Here is a 12,396-nt window from a genome sequence, read left to right on the forward strand (position 1 = left end):
TCTTTGTTACTTCTTCAAAAAACTCAATCAAGTTTGTGAGACATGATTTCCCATGCACAAAGCCATGTAGACTATCCCGAATCAGTCCTTGCCTTTCCAAATACATGTACATCCTGTCCCTCAGGATTCTCTCCAACAACTTGCCCACCACTGAGGTCAGGCTCACCGGTCTATAGTTCCCTGGCTTGTCTTTACCGCCCTTCTTAAACCGTGGCGCCACGTTTGCCAACCTCCAGTCTTCCGGCACCTCACCTGTGACTATCGATGATACAAATATCTCAGCAAGAGGCCCAGCAATCACTTCTCTAGCTTCCCACAGAGTTCTTGGGTACACCTGATCAGGACCTTATCCACTTTTAACCGTTTCAAGACATCCAGCACTTCCTCCTCTGTAATCTGGACATTTTGCAAGATGTCACCATCTGTTTCCCTACAGTCTATATCTTCCATATCCTTTTCCACAGTAAATACTGATGCAAAATATTCATTTAGTATCTCCCCCATTTTCTGTGGCATCACGCAAAGACCGCCTTGCTGATCATTGAGGGGCCCTATTCTCTCCCTAGTTACCCTTTTGTCCTTAATATATTTGTAAAAACCCTTTGGATTCTCCTTAATTCTATTTGCTAAAGCTATCTCATGTCCCTTTTTGCCCTCCTGATTTCCCTGTTAAGTATACTCCTACTTCCTTTATACTCTTCTAAGGATTCACTCAATCTGTCCTGTCTATACCTGACATATGCTTCCTTCTTTTTCTTAACCAAACCCTCAATTTCGTTCGTTATCCAGCATTCCTTATACCTACCAGCCTCCCTTTTTCCCTGACATGAATATACTTTCTCTGGATTCTTGTTATTTCATTTCTGAAGGCTTTCCATTTTCCAGCCATCCCTTTACCTGCGAATATCTGCCTCCAATCAGCTTTCGAAAGTTCTTGCCTAATACCGTCAAAATTGGCCTTTCTCCAATTTAGGACTTCAACCTATAGATCTGGTCGATCCTTGAATAACTTGGAAAGTTGGAGGAGATCACTGAGCAAGGGAGGCAAGGCCATGGAGGGTGTTGAAGATCCTACGTTTTGAGAATTTGTTTAATTGGAAGACAATATCAGCAGCAAGTGCAGATATGGTATTTAAACAGCCCTTGGTGCATGCAAAGCTAAAGGCAGCAGTGTTTTCAGTGACCTCAAATTGACTGAGCATCATACCCATGAGACCAGTCAGTAGTGATTAGATTAGATTAGATTAGATTAGATTACTTAGTGTGGAAACAGGCCCTTTGGCCCAACTAGCCCACACCAACCCTCCAAACAGCAACCCACCCAGACCCATTCCCCTGCATTTACCCCTTCACCTAACACTACGGGCAATTTAGGGTGGCCCATTCACCTAACCGTACTTGAAATAGTTAAGAGCTAACTAAGGCATGATGAGGGCTTAGCAGATGTGATGGGGCCAAATTGGGCAGTATTGTGGAGATGGAAATGGGCAGACTTACAATGAAGCATGGTTCGGGTTCATTTTGGTGTCAAACATGCCACCAGAAGCAGTATACTTTTATCTTGACCAGTTGCCAGGGAGCGGAACAGAGTGGTACACCAGGAATAGGGATTGTGGCTGAGATGGGAAAGAATGGCTTCAATCTTTAATCTGAATTTCAGTTAGTTAATTTCTGTGAGGATGCGTGATGATTCAGTGTTCATTTGTGTTGTGTCTGTATTCGTGTTGGAGCCCAGATTAAATTCAATATTCAGAATATTAGAAACAGCAAATTAGGATGTAACAGACTTGAAACACTGAAAGACGGCAAAAGCTTCTAACCCAAATAGAAACTGGACTAGCTAAGGAAATGGCTAGTGGGTATCGATCACATTTTTCTACTTCAGCAAAATCATTGTCCAAGGATTGCAAAAGTACAAATGTAACATCAAAGATAACCCTGGGAACGACTGGCCAATGGTAGATAAAACATCACAGGTCATCTTGAAAGAGATAATAAATCCATTAAAGGAAGCAGCCAGATTTTGTGGGAATGTAAGATAAGAATTTGTAACTTGCATACGAAATTCCTCATTCTTTCTCAAAAGACAGGAGATTTTCATTTCGTGTGAACCCCATAGTGAATTTTTATCAGCTCATTGACTTTAGCTGTTGTTCTTCCAGGGACAGCTGCATCTGGATTTGGACAAAGTACTCCGAGTGGCAACTTTTCTTTTGGGCCCACTGGTGCTCCAGCAACAACCTTTGGGAGTCCAGGAGCAGGTGCAGCAGCACCATCAGCATTTGGTAAGAAAGTATTCATTGTCACCAACCTCTGTCAGTACTGTAATTATCTGCTTCCCCTTCTCCGTTCCATTGTCTCCGTCAGTTACACCAATTCAAGGATTCGTAGTAGTATGCAGTGAAGTAGAGATTCTGCATTTTCTTCCTTGATGAAATACGACTAATGTTTATAGACAGGAAGTAGACATCATATAATATGTTGTTGCTGTAAATAGCCTCAAGACCTTATTGTCTTTCATCAATCAGATCAGTGTGACTCTAAGTAACATAAGATCTTTGACAAAGTTTTTGATTAATGCTTTGATTCATTATAGTCTTGTATAGTGAAGATTTAGTACAACCAAGTGGCTTACTTGGCCATTTCAGAGGTCACTTAAGTCAACAGCAACAAAAATGGCCAAACTCTGTCTATTGCATTTGCACACCTGCCAAAACACTACACTACCACACTACCATGTCCTGAGTCTTAGCCAGGAAGAGTACTGTTTAAAAGAATCCTTAATCACATCAGACAGGGAGCAAGTTTCGACCAGAAAGACACTGAAAGGTACCTCTAAAATTACCTGTTCAACATTTGATCAAGATGACCAAGTTCCAAAGAAGTCGCCCACCAAATTTGACTTGAAAATGAACAGAGAAGTATGCTAGGTAGATATATTGCATGGTTTCGTATTCTAACAGGATATTTAGCAAATCAATCCTATCAGAAACGTTTTGGTATTATTGAATTTTTTGAGATAATCCAAAGATGAAATTTATTAAATTGTGCACTTCAGTATCTGTTGTATTCTATCTGACATTACTCCCAATACACTGATTTATTGTGGTATTATTGCTAAGGTGGTGGCAGGCCTCCAATATTGACACTCTGTAAAATGGTAGTTTGTCAATGCCATCTAACAGGGAGTGTTCTGTCACAGTTGTTTTTAAAATGTTTTCTATAATGGTGTTCATACATATGCTTTGAACAGATTTTAGGTTGAAGTTTGTGTGTGTGTCTTGGAGAAGGACTTGTGTTTTAATATGCATCACCCATATCCAATCATATCCCTTCTATCAATTCGCATGTAGGTTGGTCATGACTTTGGCTGTCCAGCAGGTCAGCTGGTTAAAGGAGAGATAACAAGTGTCTCCATTTGGGATTGTTCCTACTTGGCTGAGGTCATTTTTTTTCCTCCAGATCTGTCTGCACTCTTGCAGTTTCTGCTTCATTATCCGTCGTCTCTGAAAATGTTCTGTTACATCACCTTGCAGAAAAGAATTGTATAGTACTCTTGTCAGGTGGTCCTGGCAGCACCCGGGAATATTTTAAGTTGCCACAGAAAACTATTCTCTCATCATTTCTAACCATGCACATAGTTTGTGGGCCCAAGGGAAAGAGGAAATTTCCCACATGCTATTAGTGTTCATTAATTAACATTCTTAATTTCTGTTTCTCCCAGCAGGAACGCCCACCTTTTCTATCGGAGCTGGATCTCGACCTACTGGAACCAGACAGAGATTACAGGCGAGACGTCAGCACGTACGGAAGCGATAGACATTGGGAATTTGAATGGCGCATATGAACATTGTGTTGACTACTCTTGGAAACCATTACCACTTTTTACTTTTGTACCCTAAACAACGCCGGTCGTGGATGTGCAGGCAACTGACCTCGAATGCTGAGAATATATACTTGAGAAAATTAGTTTAAATTTAGTTTTTCTTTTCCATCTCTGGGCTTGAACTGTTAACAAATGGCTTGTGGCTGCTGAAAAATATTTCTCAACAACAGTGCAGGAAACCTTGTTGGACTGCAGTGTGAAGTCATCATCGTCTTAAGTTTGTACATCCTTATTAAACTGACCACTGCAGAGTGGTGATCTTAGTTTGGTTCAGGGTACAGCAGTAATGGGTGACTCAGTAAACAACAGACATAGCTTTACTTGAAATGTTCTACTTTAATGGTTGCTGTAAAATGCAATTTGCAGGCCTTTCTGGACTGACCCTTTTTGTTTTGTACAAATTGCTGCACTTGAAAACATTTTTTTAAAATTACATTTCTTAAGGGCACAATTCCCAGTAATATCACCACTATCTGTGGTGCTTTCTGTCTAAACTTGAACTGGAGGCTATTGTTAAATCTTTTTCTTTTGTCTTCCTTCTCATTTCCTTGAAATTTTGTTAATTTTGGTTTACACCTGAGAAGAATTCTAAACCTGACTGAAACTTTGGAAAAGAAATTGTTGCGCCTGTTGAGTCACTTCTCCAATATTTTGCTTTGTTGCCTGACTGTCCTTTAATTTTCCTCCTGCGAGTAGCTTCTTTTTTAAATCTGTTACTTAGTTACGTAAAATAAACCAATCCAAATTTCTCTTCCTTCCTATGCTTCTCCCAGTCCCCCTCTCTTTCCCCTCTCCAAGTGTCAGAATTTTTTTATATACAGTAATGTTATCAGTGTTTGCTTGTATATCTCACTTTGTTGCTCAGTGAATCGAGTTTGGAGGAAAAATTTCAGTGTATGTGTGGCGGCATGTTAGTAATGCCGGACCTGGCTGGTTCATTGGATATATGTGAATCTGACTCTTGCTAATCTGATGCGATAGTGTTTTGCTACTATAACTGCGTGACACATTAAGCGGTGTTCTATGGAAAAATGGCAGTCATGGCTAGTTTTGGAGGAGGTTCTGATTACACAGTATAGGATTCTCAATGACAGATTTTTAAAATCTGGTGCTATAATGTTAAGAAACACAAATTATTCAAGCTTATACCAAAACTTTGGCTCACAATGTTCAGAATTGTACATGTATGCATATATACCGTGTATATTTTAACCAAAACTAGGTACTTGCATCTTATTTTGGGTGCACCTTGCAAATGTGCCTGTTTTAATTTTCTTCATTAAAAACACACTGATTTTTCAAAAGTTTTTTTTTTAGCAAGTAAAGTGGTTCATCAAAAGTTTTGAATAATCTTGACTTTAATCTCTCTGCAGATTTTATTAAAGGAGTAGCTATACTGGGTATATAGTCATGTTGCGTAGTGCTTTTTTTTATAACTGGTGGGATACAGATCACATATTATGCAAACCTCATGCATCCTGTTGTCACAAATCTGGTATGAGCGGAGTCTTGAAGTTGGCCATCAGCAGTCCCCTGGTAGTGATGTTGTTCTTTCTGGCAGGTTTTGAGTTTTGATCAAATTTCAATTTGGATATTATTGGCTTAACACTTTTAGTAAAATTGCGTGACACACATTGAACTGGGATTCTCAGGAACCAAAATAGTGGGGATGACATGACAACACCAGTTTTCTGGCCTCTTAGACTAGATGTGGGCCAATTTTAAAATCTCAGGGTGCACTAGCATTCAAATGATACTGCTGTCTTTGCCCAGTAGTCTGTACAGGCGTGCCTTTTGGAATACATGATGAATCTGTAGTGTGCGTTACCGTGGTAAGACCCGACCGATCCTCTGAGCTTGTGGATAAAAATTAGGTAAAGTGTTGGTGGCAAACAAGAGGAGGCAGCAACCCACATATCTGAATATTTTTTACATGGAGAAACAACAATTCTTATGTTCTTCGTGAAATCACTTGTCAATTTTCAAAACCTTTTTCACAAACACTTTCCTCCTCCTTGTGCCAGAAGTGGATTTTTCAAATCATCCTTTGTGTTTCTTTTACCCCGGGAGAGAATGCTGCTCTGACCCTTGTTTCCCACATTTCCACAGACCCACATCCCAAGGTGTTTTTTCACGTTGCCGGCTCCATTCAATTAGCTATTTCCTTAATGTTTCACACGTAATATGTGAGCCAAAATTTAAAAGGTCTTGCATTGGCTAACATGGTGAGAAATTGCCTTTCCATTCAAACTACAAAATATCATGCTCATTTGGAAATGAGCTACCTCCCCATAACTATGGCTGAAATTTGACTGGCATAGAGAAGTGTAAATAACTTAAAATCAAGAGTAGAAATTAAAATCAAGAGTGCTTTTAAGCAGAAAGACAAAAGTTTAAGTAATAGATGGGGTGGGGCATGCAGTATATACTTTTAAAAAAAAACCTGAGAATGACCTCTTTTGCACCATCCAATCACTGATTACATGCATTGCTGTGTTAAAAGACACTGCAATCAAACAATTTATGAACAATTTTCCAGAGAATATTTGTACTGTATCTATTGGAAATTTTTAAGACAATTCTGGCTGGTCCAAGTGGCTAGACAGATTGAAGGTTCCTCCTCTTCCCATTAAACGACTGCCATTTTGTGACGTCTGAGTATGAATGTGTGCGGGTGATTGGCAACGTCTAAATTTAGATAAAATTTTTAAAAAAACAATAAATTTTATTTTTATATTTAAGTAAAACTTTACGTTCCTTCAAGCTTGGTTCATTGAACTTATTGCTACACTGGTTAAATAGTATACTTCTGGTAAACAATTGTATGTACAAACTGGTTTTTAAAAATGGAATATGAAGTTGGTGTGAGTAAGTTTGGAAGATCTAATGGTGAGTGAAAAAACAGTTGGGATGCTATGATTCTTGCTGAATGTTACACATAGGTTGGTATACTGATGCCTGTATTTGGGCCAAAATCATACTGGATAAAATTTGGGTGTCATTTAAAGGTTTTGTTTTTAAACATTTCTTTCAATCCCTCAGTTAATCAAGGTTCACTCTGAGTTGGCACCAAGCAATGGAGTCAAAAGGTAGACCCGATTCATTTCTTGTTCCGTGCTGTTAGTAGAACACATCTGGGGTAGCTACAAGGACTGTGCATGTCACTTCCTCTCTCTCCTTCTCCCACATCTCATGGAATGGAGAAATACTTGCCATTGTTGCTGTTTCTCCCAGTTTTGTTCACTGGAAAGTGGCTTTTTCTGCAGATAACAGAAATCTTTTCTATTCTGATCTTTTCTGCAGTACTTTAGCCAAGAAGCAGTAACTACTGAGGTTTATTAAAAATGCAGTTGAAGAAGCATTTTTAAAAAGACACGTTTGATTTATTGATTATTAACGGGATGATTGGACGTGAAAGCTTAGCATGTTGTTCGTATCAACAGCTAGTTTTGAATATTTATCAATTGGCTAGAATGTTAAGACTGTGATTATTTAATATGCAGTAAAGTGTTGCATGATTGAGCATCAAAATTAGGTTTGAAACAAACATCCATTCTGAACAGATTGAGATCGCTCAACCTGCAGGGGGAAAAAAAAATTAGAGTTGAAGAGTTTTCTTGACAATGGAAGCATATTTTAAGTAATTTGCTCCATTGTGTACACCACAGTCCTCCTTCCGTTGAGCACATTACCCTAGTGATGTGATGTTACTGTAAACGCATATATCTCACTCCCTCCTTCCCATTGGCATGATTGACCTCACCTCAGTAGGAGTACAAACTCCTGAGGGACCTTTCCGAAACACAATTGACATTGAGACCAACTATCATTGCCCAGCTACTATCAAATTGGAGATCAGTTTACTTAGGTGATCCATCTAACCTGCAGAGTTTAGATCATATGGCAGTACACCTTGCAGTGTTAATTGGAATTGAGGTAAGTTCCAACTTGGAACCAGTAAAACTTAAATTGTTCTATGCACAAATTTATAGTTTGTTGAGAGCTGAACCATTCAAAGCAGGGAGGTCTCAGTAATTCTGTGGCTTGCACAGGAAAATATCACTTGTAAATAAGTTTTTGTGTGGGTACTGAAAATTATCGTTGTTGGGGATGATGTGGAGGTGTTGCACCTCCCGGTGTTGTCATCAGAGTGTCTACACACTTCATGAAACAAGGTTTGGTTCAACTGTGATCAGGTTGAAAAGCTCACCCTGAAGTATTGTGGTATTGCATCTAACTGCTGTCAGGAGAAAGAGGTTGGAGGAGGAAGCAAATGGTTAAGTTGTGATAAGTTTGATTGCTGTATTGTTAACCAAGTGGTTGAGTCCTGATTCAAATTTATGCCTCTTGTCCCGTTGCCCATGTTGACTTTAACGCTACCTAGAAATCCTATCAATTTCCTGTTTGTAAAAGCATTCATTGTGTCACAGTATGTGAACATGTAATCTAGCAAATGGTGGTTGTGCTGCCCCTCCCCTCTGCTTGCACCTAGGCTTTTCATTTTTGGCATCTTTGAAATTAGGAATCTTATTAATATGCATAATAGATTAAGTGCAAGACACATTGAACTGACAACTTTTTGTTTCAGTGGTTATAAGCAAGTTATGTTTGAAAACTCAAGACAATGATGAGGCTGTACATGCTTAAAAGTGGAGACATTTTATATTTTTGGAATATTTTCTGAATTTAATTTTTCTCCCTTTTTTAATTCATGCACAAGTCATAATCTTTCAGAAAGCAAAATAGTCTGAACGACTGATTCATGTATTATAGTGCTGTATTTTAAATTATTTCTTTGCCATTCGAGGCAATCACATGTCACAACAAGGTACTGGCACTGTTGCACGATTTGTAACACACTATGCCCAGCGGTTGAGTGAATTTGTGCTGTTGACCTTCACTATTATTGAAGCATCAAATTATTTTAATGTCTTCAAGAATTTGATCAATGCCATACATTTTTACTGAGGGATTACTGCACACATTTACTAAAGTTACAGACGCTTATTTGCTTGACTTTTTAAAAACTTTCTCACAATTTTTACAGTAATATTTCACCAATTTTGTTACCTTTCCTCAATTCTTACAGTTCATCTTTGACTGTTCTTATGTGGATTAAAACACCCTCCTTATTCTATACTTACCTAGTATTCAGCCTAGGAATGTAAATTCCCAAACTTAAAGCCCGCAGGACCTAATGACAAGCAAGTAACATTGCAAACAGAGCTGTTGCAAGGTTTGGGGGTGGTAACGAGCTCAATGTTCAATACTGAAAACTAGTTCGTATTTAAAATGAATTTATTTCATACACTATTCCAGTAACTGCTGAATCATAAATATTGGTCACCATCATTTATATCAGTATGAAAGCAAATTACTGCAGATGTTCTAAACCTGAAGCAAAAACAAACACATTGGAAACTATCAGGATATCTGTAGCATTAGAGAAAGTTGATATTTCGGGTGCTCAGTGACCCAGGATTCTGATGAAAGGTCAGGGACCTGAAATGTTAATTGTGATTCCACAGCTGTTGCCAGACTTGCTAAGTACTTTATTCATTTTCTGATCTTATTTCTTACAGCCTAACTGCAAACCATAAAAGCTTAAGAGTCCATAAATTAAGTTAGACTTACTTTCTGATTAATGCATGTGAGTTGCTCGCTAACAAGTCTTTGGTTTTCCTGGTTACAGTGTAGTCACCAATAGGACAAGAATTAAGAACAGTCTTTTGGAAACTTCCATGGCCCAGAAAATTCAAACCAGTGAATCAGGAGCTAAAATGTAAAATGTGCTAATTTATGCGGATTGGTCTGGACTTTGCTATGTCGGGTGGAGTCCAGTTAGCAGGCATTGTATGCTCCATCTCTAGCAAATGAAAACACTGTCTGAATTTCTCAGCTCATTTTGCAAGGCACTAAACGTCCTTCACTTAAACACGTTTAGGCACACAAATCTTTCTTTGTCAGTTCTGCATCTAATTAAGCCTCACCTTTCCCAGAACCAGGATCCATATCACAGGTAACGAACCATCCAATAGTCCACGCTGATCTTCCACACACAATGAAAATTTGCTATGAATTACATCTCCAAGCTTGTTAGATTTGTTACAATGCACTTCAGCTGTACTGATGAATATTAACTTTGTCTGCTTTAAAATGACTGAGAAAATCTGAAATTTGATGCTTTGGTTATTTCAGAATATAGAAATACCATTTTGGAAAAAAGCTTAATGAGCAATCACTAAAATGTGCTCTATTTTTTAAGCTATTCTCAACAGAAATTCCCATCTTTTGCTTCCCAATCTGTACTTAGTAATTAAACCTTAGAGGTGGCACCAGTTTGTGCATCGTCATTGGACCCGTTAACACCGATCTGCATTTTGGGGAGTGGGTAAAGCAAGACAGCCAGGATCATTGTTTTGCTGCTCATTATAGCCTGACATGATCTCAAACTTCAGCTAATCTTGTCAGAAAGTGCATGTGTGTCGATGTCAGTTGGGATAGGGCATGTAGTGGAATGCATCCGGTTGACTTGCTGTTTAAGCTTGCCCTTATGGAATAAGCACAGGATTGCATCCTCACTTGAGAGAAAAAGTTCCTTGTATTGATGTTGCTGCACCACATGTGATGCAGTATGACAATTTGGTGGCTTCTGATTGGGCATTTTCCTGTCTGGTCCTCGTTGGACTGATGAGGAATGAGGGTTTTTCATTTTAACCCAATGGCAGGGAGGATTGAGGCTGAGTTGATTCTTGTCATAGCTCAACTGGGAGAAGCGGTGTTGGACTTCTGCTGGAGTATGAGGAAGCAAACAGTATTATTATGGAAATGGGTATGTAGCTTTCAATATTTGTATTCAGTTTTGGTTCTTTTCGATGTTCATGTCTTGAGACATTCTTGATCACACGCTTTGTTCAGATCTGGCTGGTGCATGAAATGGCAAGCAATGCCATTAGGAGCGTTGCATGTTCAATAAGAAGGGACAAGTGGACTGACCAAATTGCAAGACCACAACGGCAGTGGCAATTGTCATCTTTTTTGTGATAATTATTCTGATTGTTCCTCCTCACAATTATTGTTTTTTAAAAAATTACCTGGGATAATGTATTTTTTTTTAAAAGCATCAGAGTCTTTTTTTGGGGGGGTAAGTTGGTTTGTACACAACTTAGGAGTTACAGGTAAATTCTTTTTCGGAGGTAGTACATGAAAAATGATCAAGCCAGCATTTTGAAATATTCCCCGAGCCCCCATGTCTGAGCCCAGTATTTGTTACATATTATGAACCAATCCTGCCTTAAATATTAGCCAGTGCATATTTTGCACAAACTAATATAACCATCTTGATGTGGTGCGATTGTAACCAGCTTTATTAATTGCTTTATTTGAAATGACTAAAACTGCCTTTGTCTTCAAAGCACACTTCATAAAATAAAAGCACTTCGGCGCAAGTGCTATGTTTTATTGAGAGAGAAAATCTGCATGTTAACTAATCGCCTGAGTCCTGAACCATCCCACTAGCCAAGAATATGTGATAAAAATATCGAATTAAACTTCCATTGGGAAGAGGGAGTACTAAAGTATCAGTGAGTTAGTTGAATTGCAGCATTTTGCTGCTTTACACCACATGTACCCTTTGAGATTTGCGCTGTTGAATACTGTACCATGGGAATGGTAGTTTGCAACATGCATATCCATCCAAACTCTAGTTGTTGGTTTGATGAGCTGAGGTTTACTTAATTTTGTAATTTTCTATTGCAAAGATCCATTTATGTCTAAACTTTGATACTATGGAACATTTGCAAGTGTTTCATTAAATGCTTAAGATTCATCAATTCCCTCTATTGTAGTAACCTACGAGGTTTGTTTCTAGATATAGGAAATGTCTTGTGCTCAAACATACAATTTTGACCCAGAAGTGGCAGTTACAGAGTATATACCTGTGTACCTCTACTGAATATATGTAGCAAGAAATTATATTGATCCCAACGGTATGTATGGTTTCCCCTGTGACTCTGAATGGTAAGAAAAATGAATGACGAGTGCTGATGAGTACATTGTACAACGGATGGATGTGGAGATTTGGTAGTATGCTTTTTTAAAAAAGAAGTTGTAGACTTCTATCAATGCTGTCTAGCTTGGTAGAGCTAGTGAGTGAATGTGGAGAGGTAAAGCTGGCTGTGAATGTGCAGAGATCTGATTTTTTTGCTTATGTCATTAAATGGAAATGGTTTTAAATAAAAAAAAGCTGTGATTATAACTGTTTTGCTTTAGCACTGTATTCTGACACAGTTGGGCTTTGAACATTACCAACCATCACCTATTCCTCGAGGATAAGTAGTCATTCTTCACAATCTGCCTTTATCTTTGGTCAAGTTTATTCACCCCTCAATTTTGGTTCGAGGTTTTAATTCCTTTGTCGCCTGAGCTATCTTGTACCTCACCCAACGTTCATCCTTCAAGTGTAAGCCTGAAGTCTTTGCAGGACTAATTGGAAACAAGTTAGAATGAAG

At 38.6% G+C, this 12,396-nt stretch overlaps 1 protein-coding gene across 4 annotated transcripts in view; it reads left to right on the forward strand.

Annotated features, from left to right (window-relative positions):
* The window catches only part of pom121 (POM121 transmembrane nucleoporin), a 57,750-nt gene extending 45,607 nt beyond the window's left edge, over positions 1-12,143 (forward strand). For 3 of the 4 annotated variants that reach the window (XM_043718718.1, XM_043718720.1, XM_043718721.1), the window contains 2 exons: positions 2,163-2,285; positions 3,725-12,143. In XM_043718718.1, the coding sequence (XP_043574653.1) occupies positions 2,163-2,285; positions 3,725-3,819 (218 nt within the window). In that variant the 3' untranslated portion in view covers positions 3,820-12,143. The remainder of the gene's footprint in view (positions 1-2,162; positions 2,286-3,724) is intronic. The other variant, XM_043718719.1, reaches the window with a different exon arrangement.
* Positions 12,144-12,396: the final 253 nt, after the last annotated feature.

The sequence above is a fragment of the Chiloscyllium plagiosum genome, chromosome 28, assembly GCF_004010195.1.
Source record: "Chiloscyllium plagiosum isolate BGI_BamShark_2017 chromosome 28, ASM401019v2, whole genome shotgun sequence".
NCBI lineage: Eukaryota > Metazoa > Chordata > Chondrichthyes > Orectolobiformes > Hemiscylliidae > Chiloscyllium > Chiloscyllium plagiosum.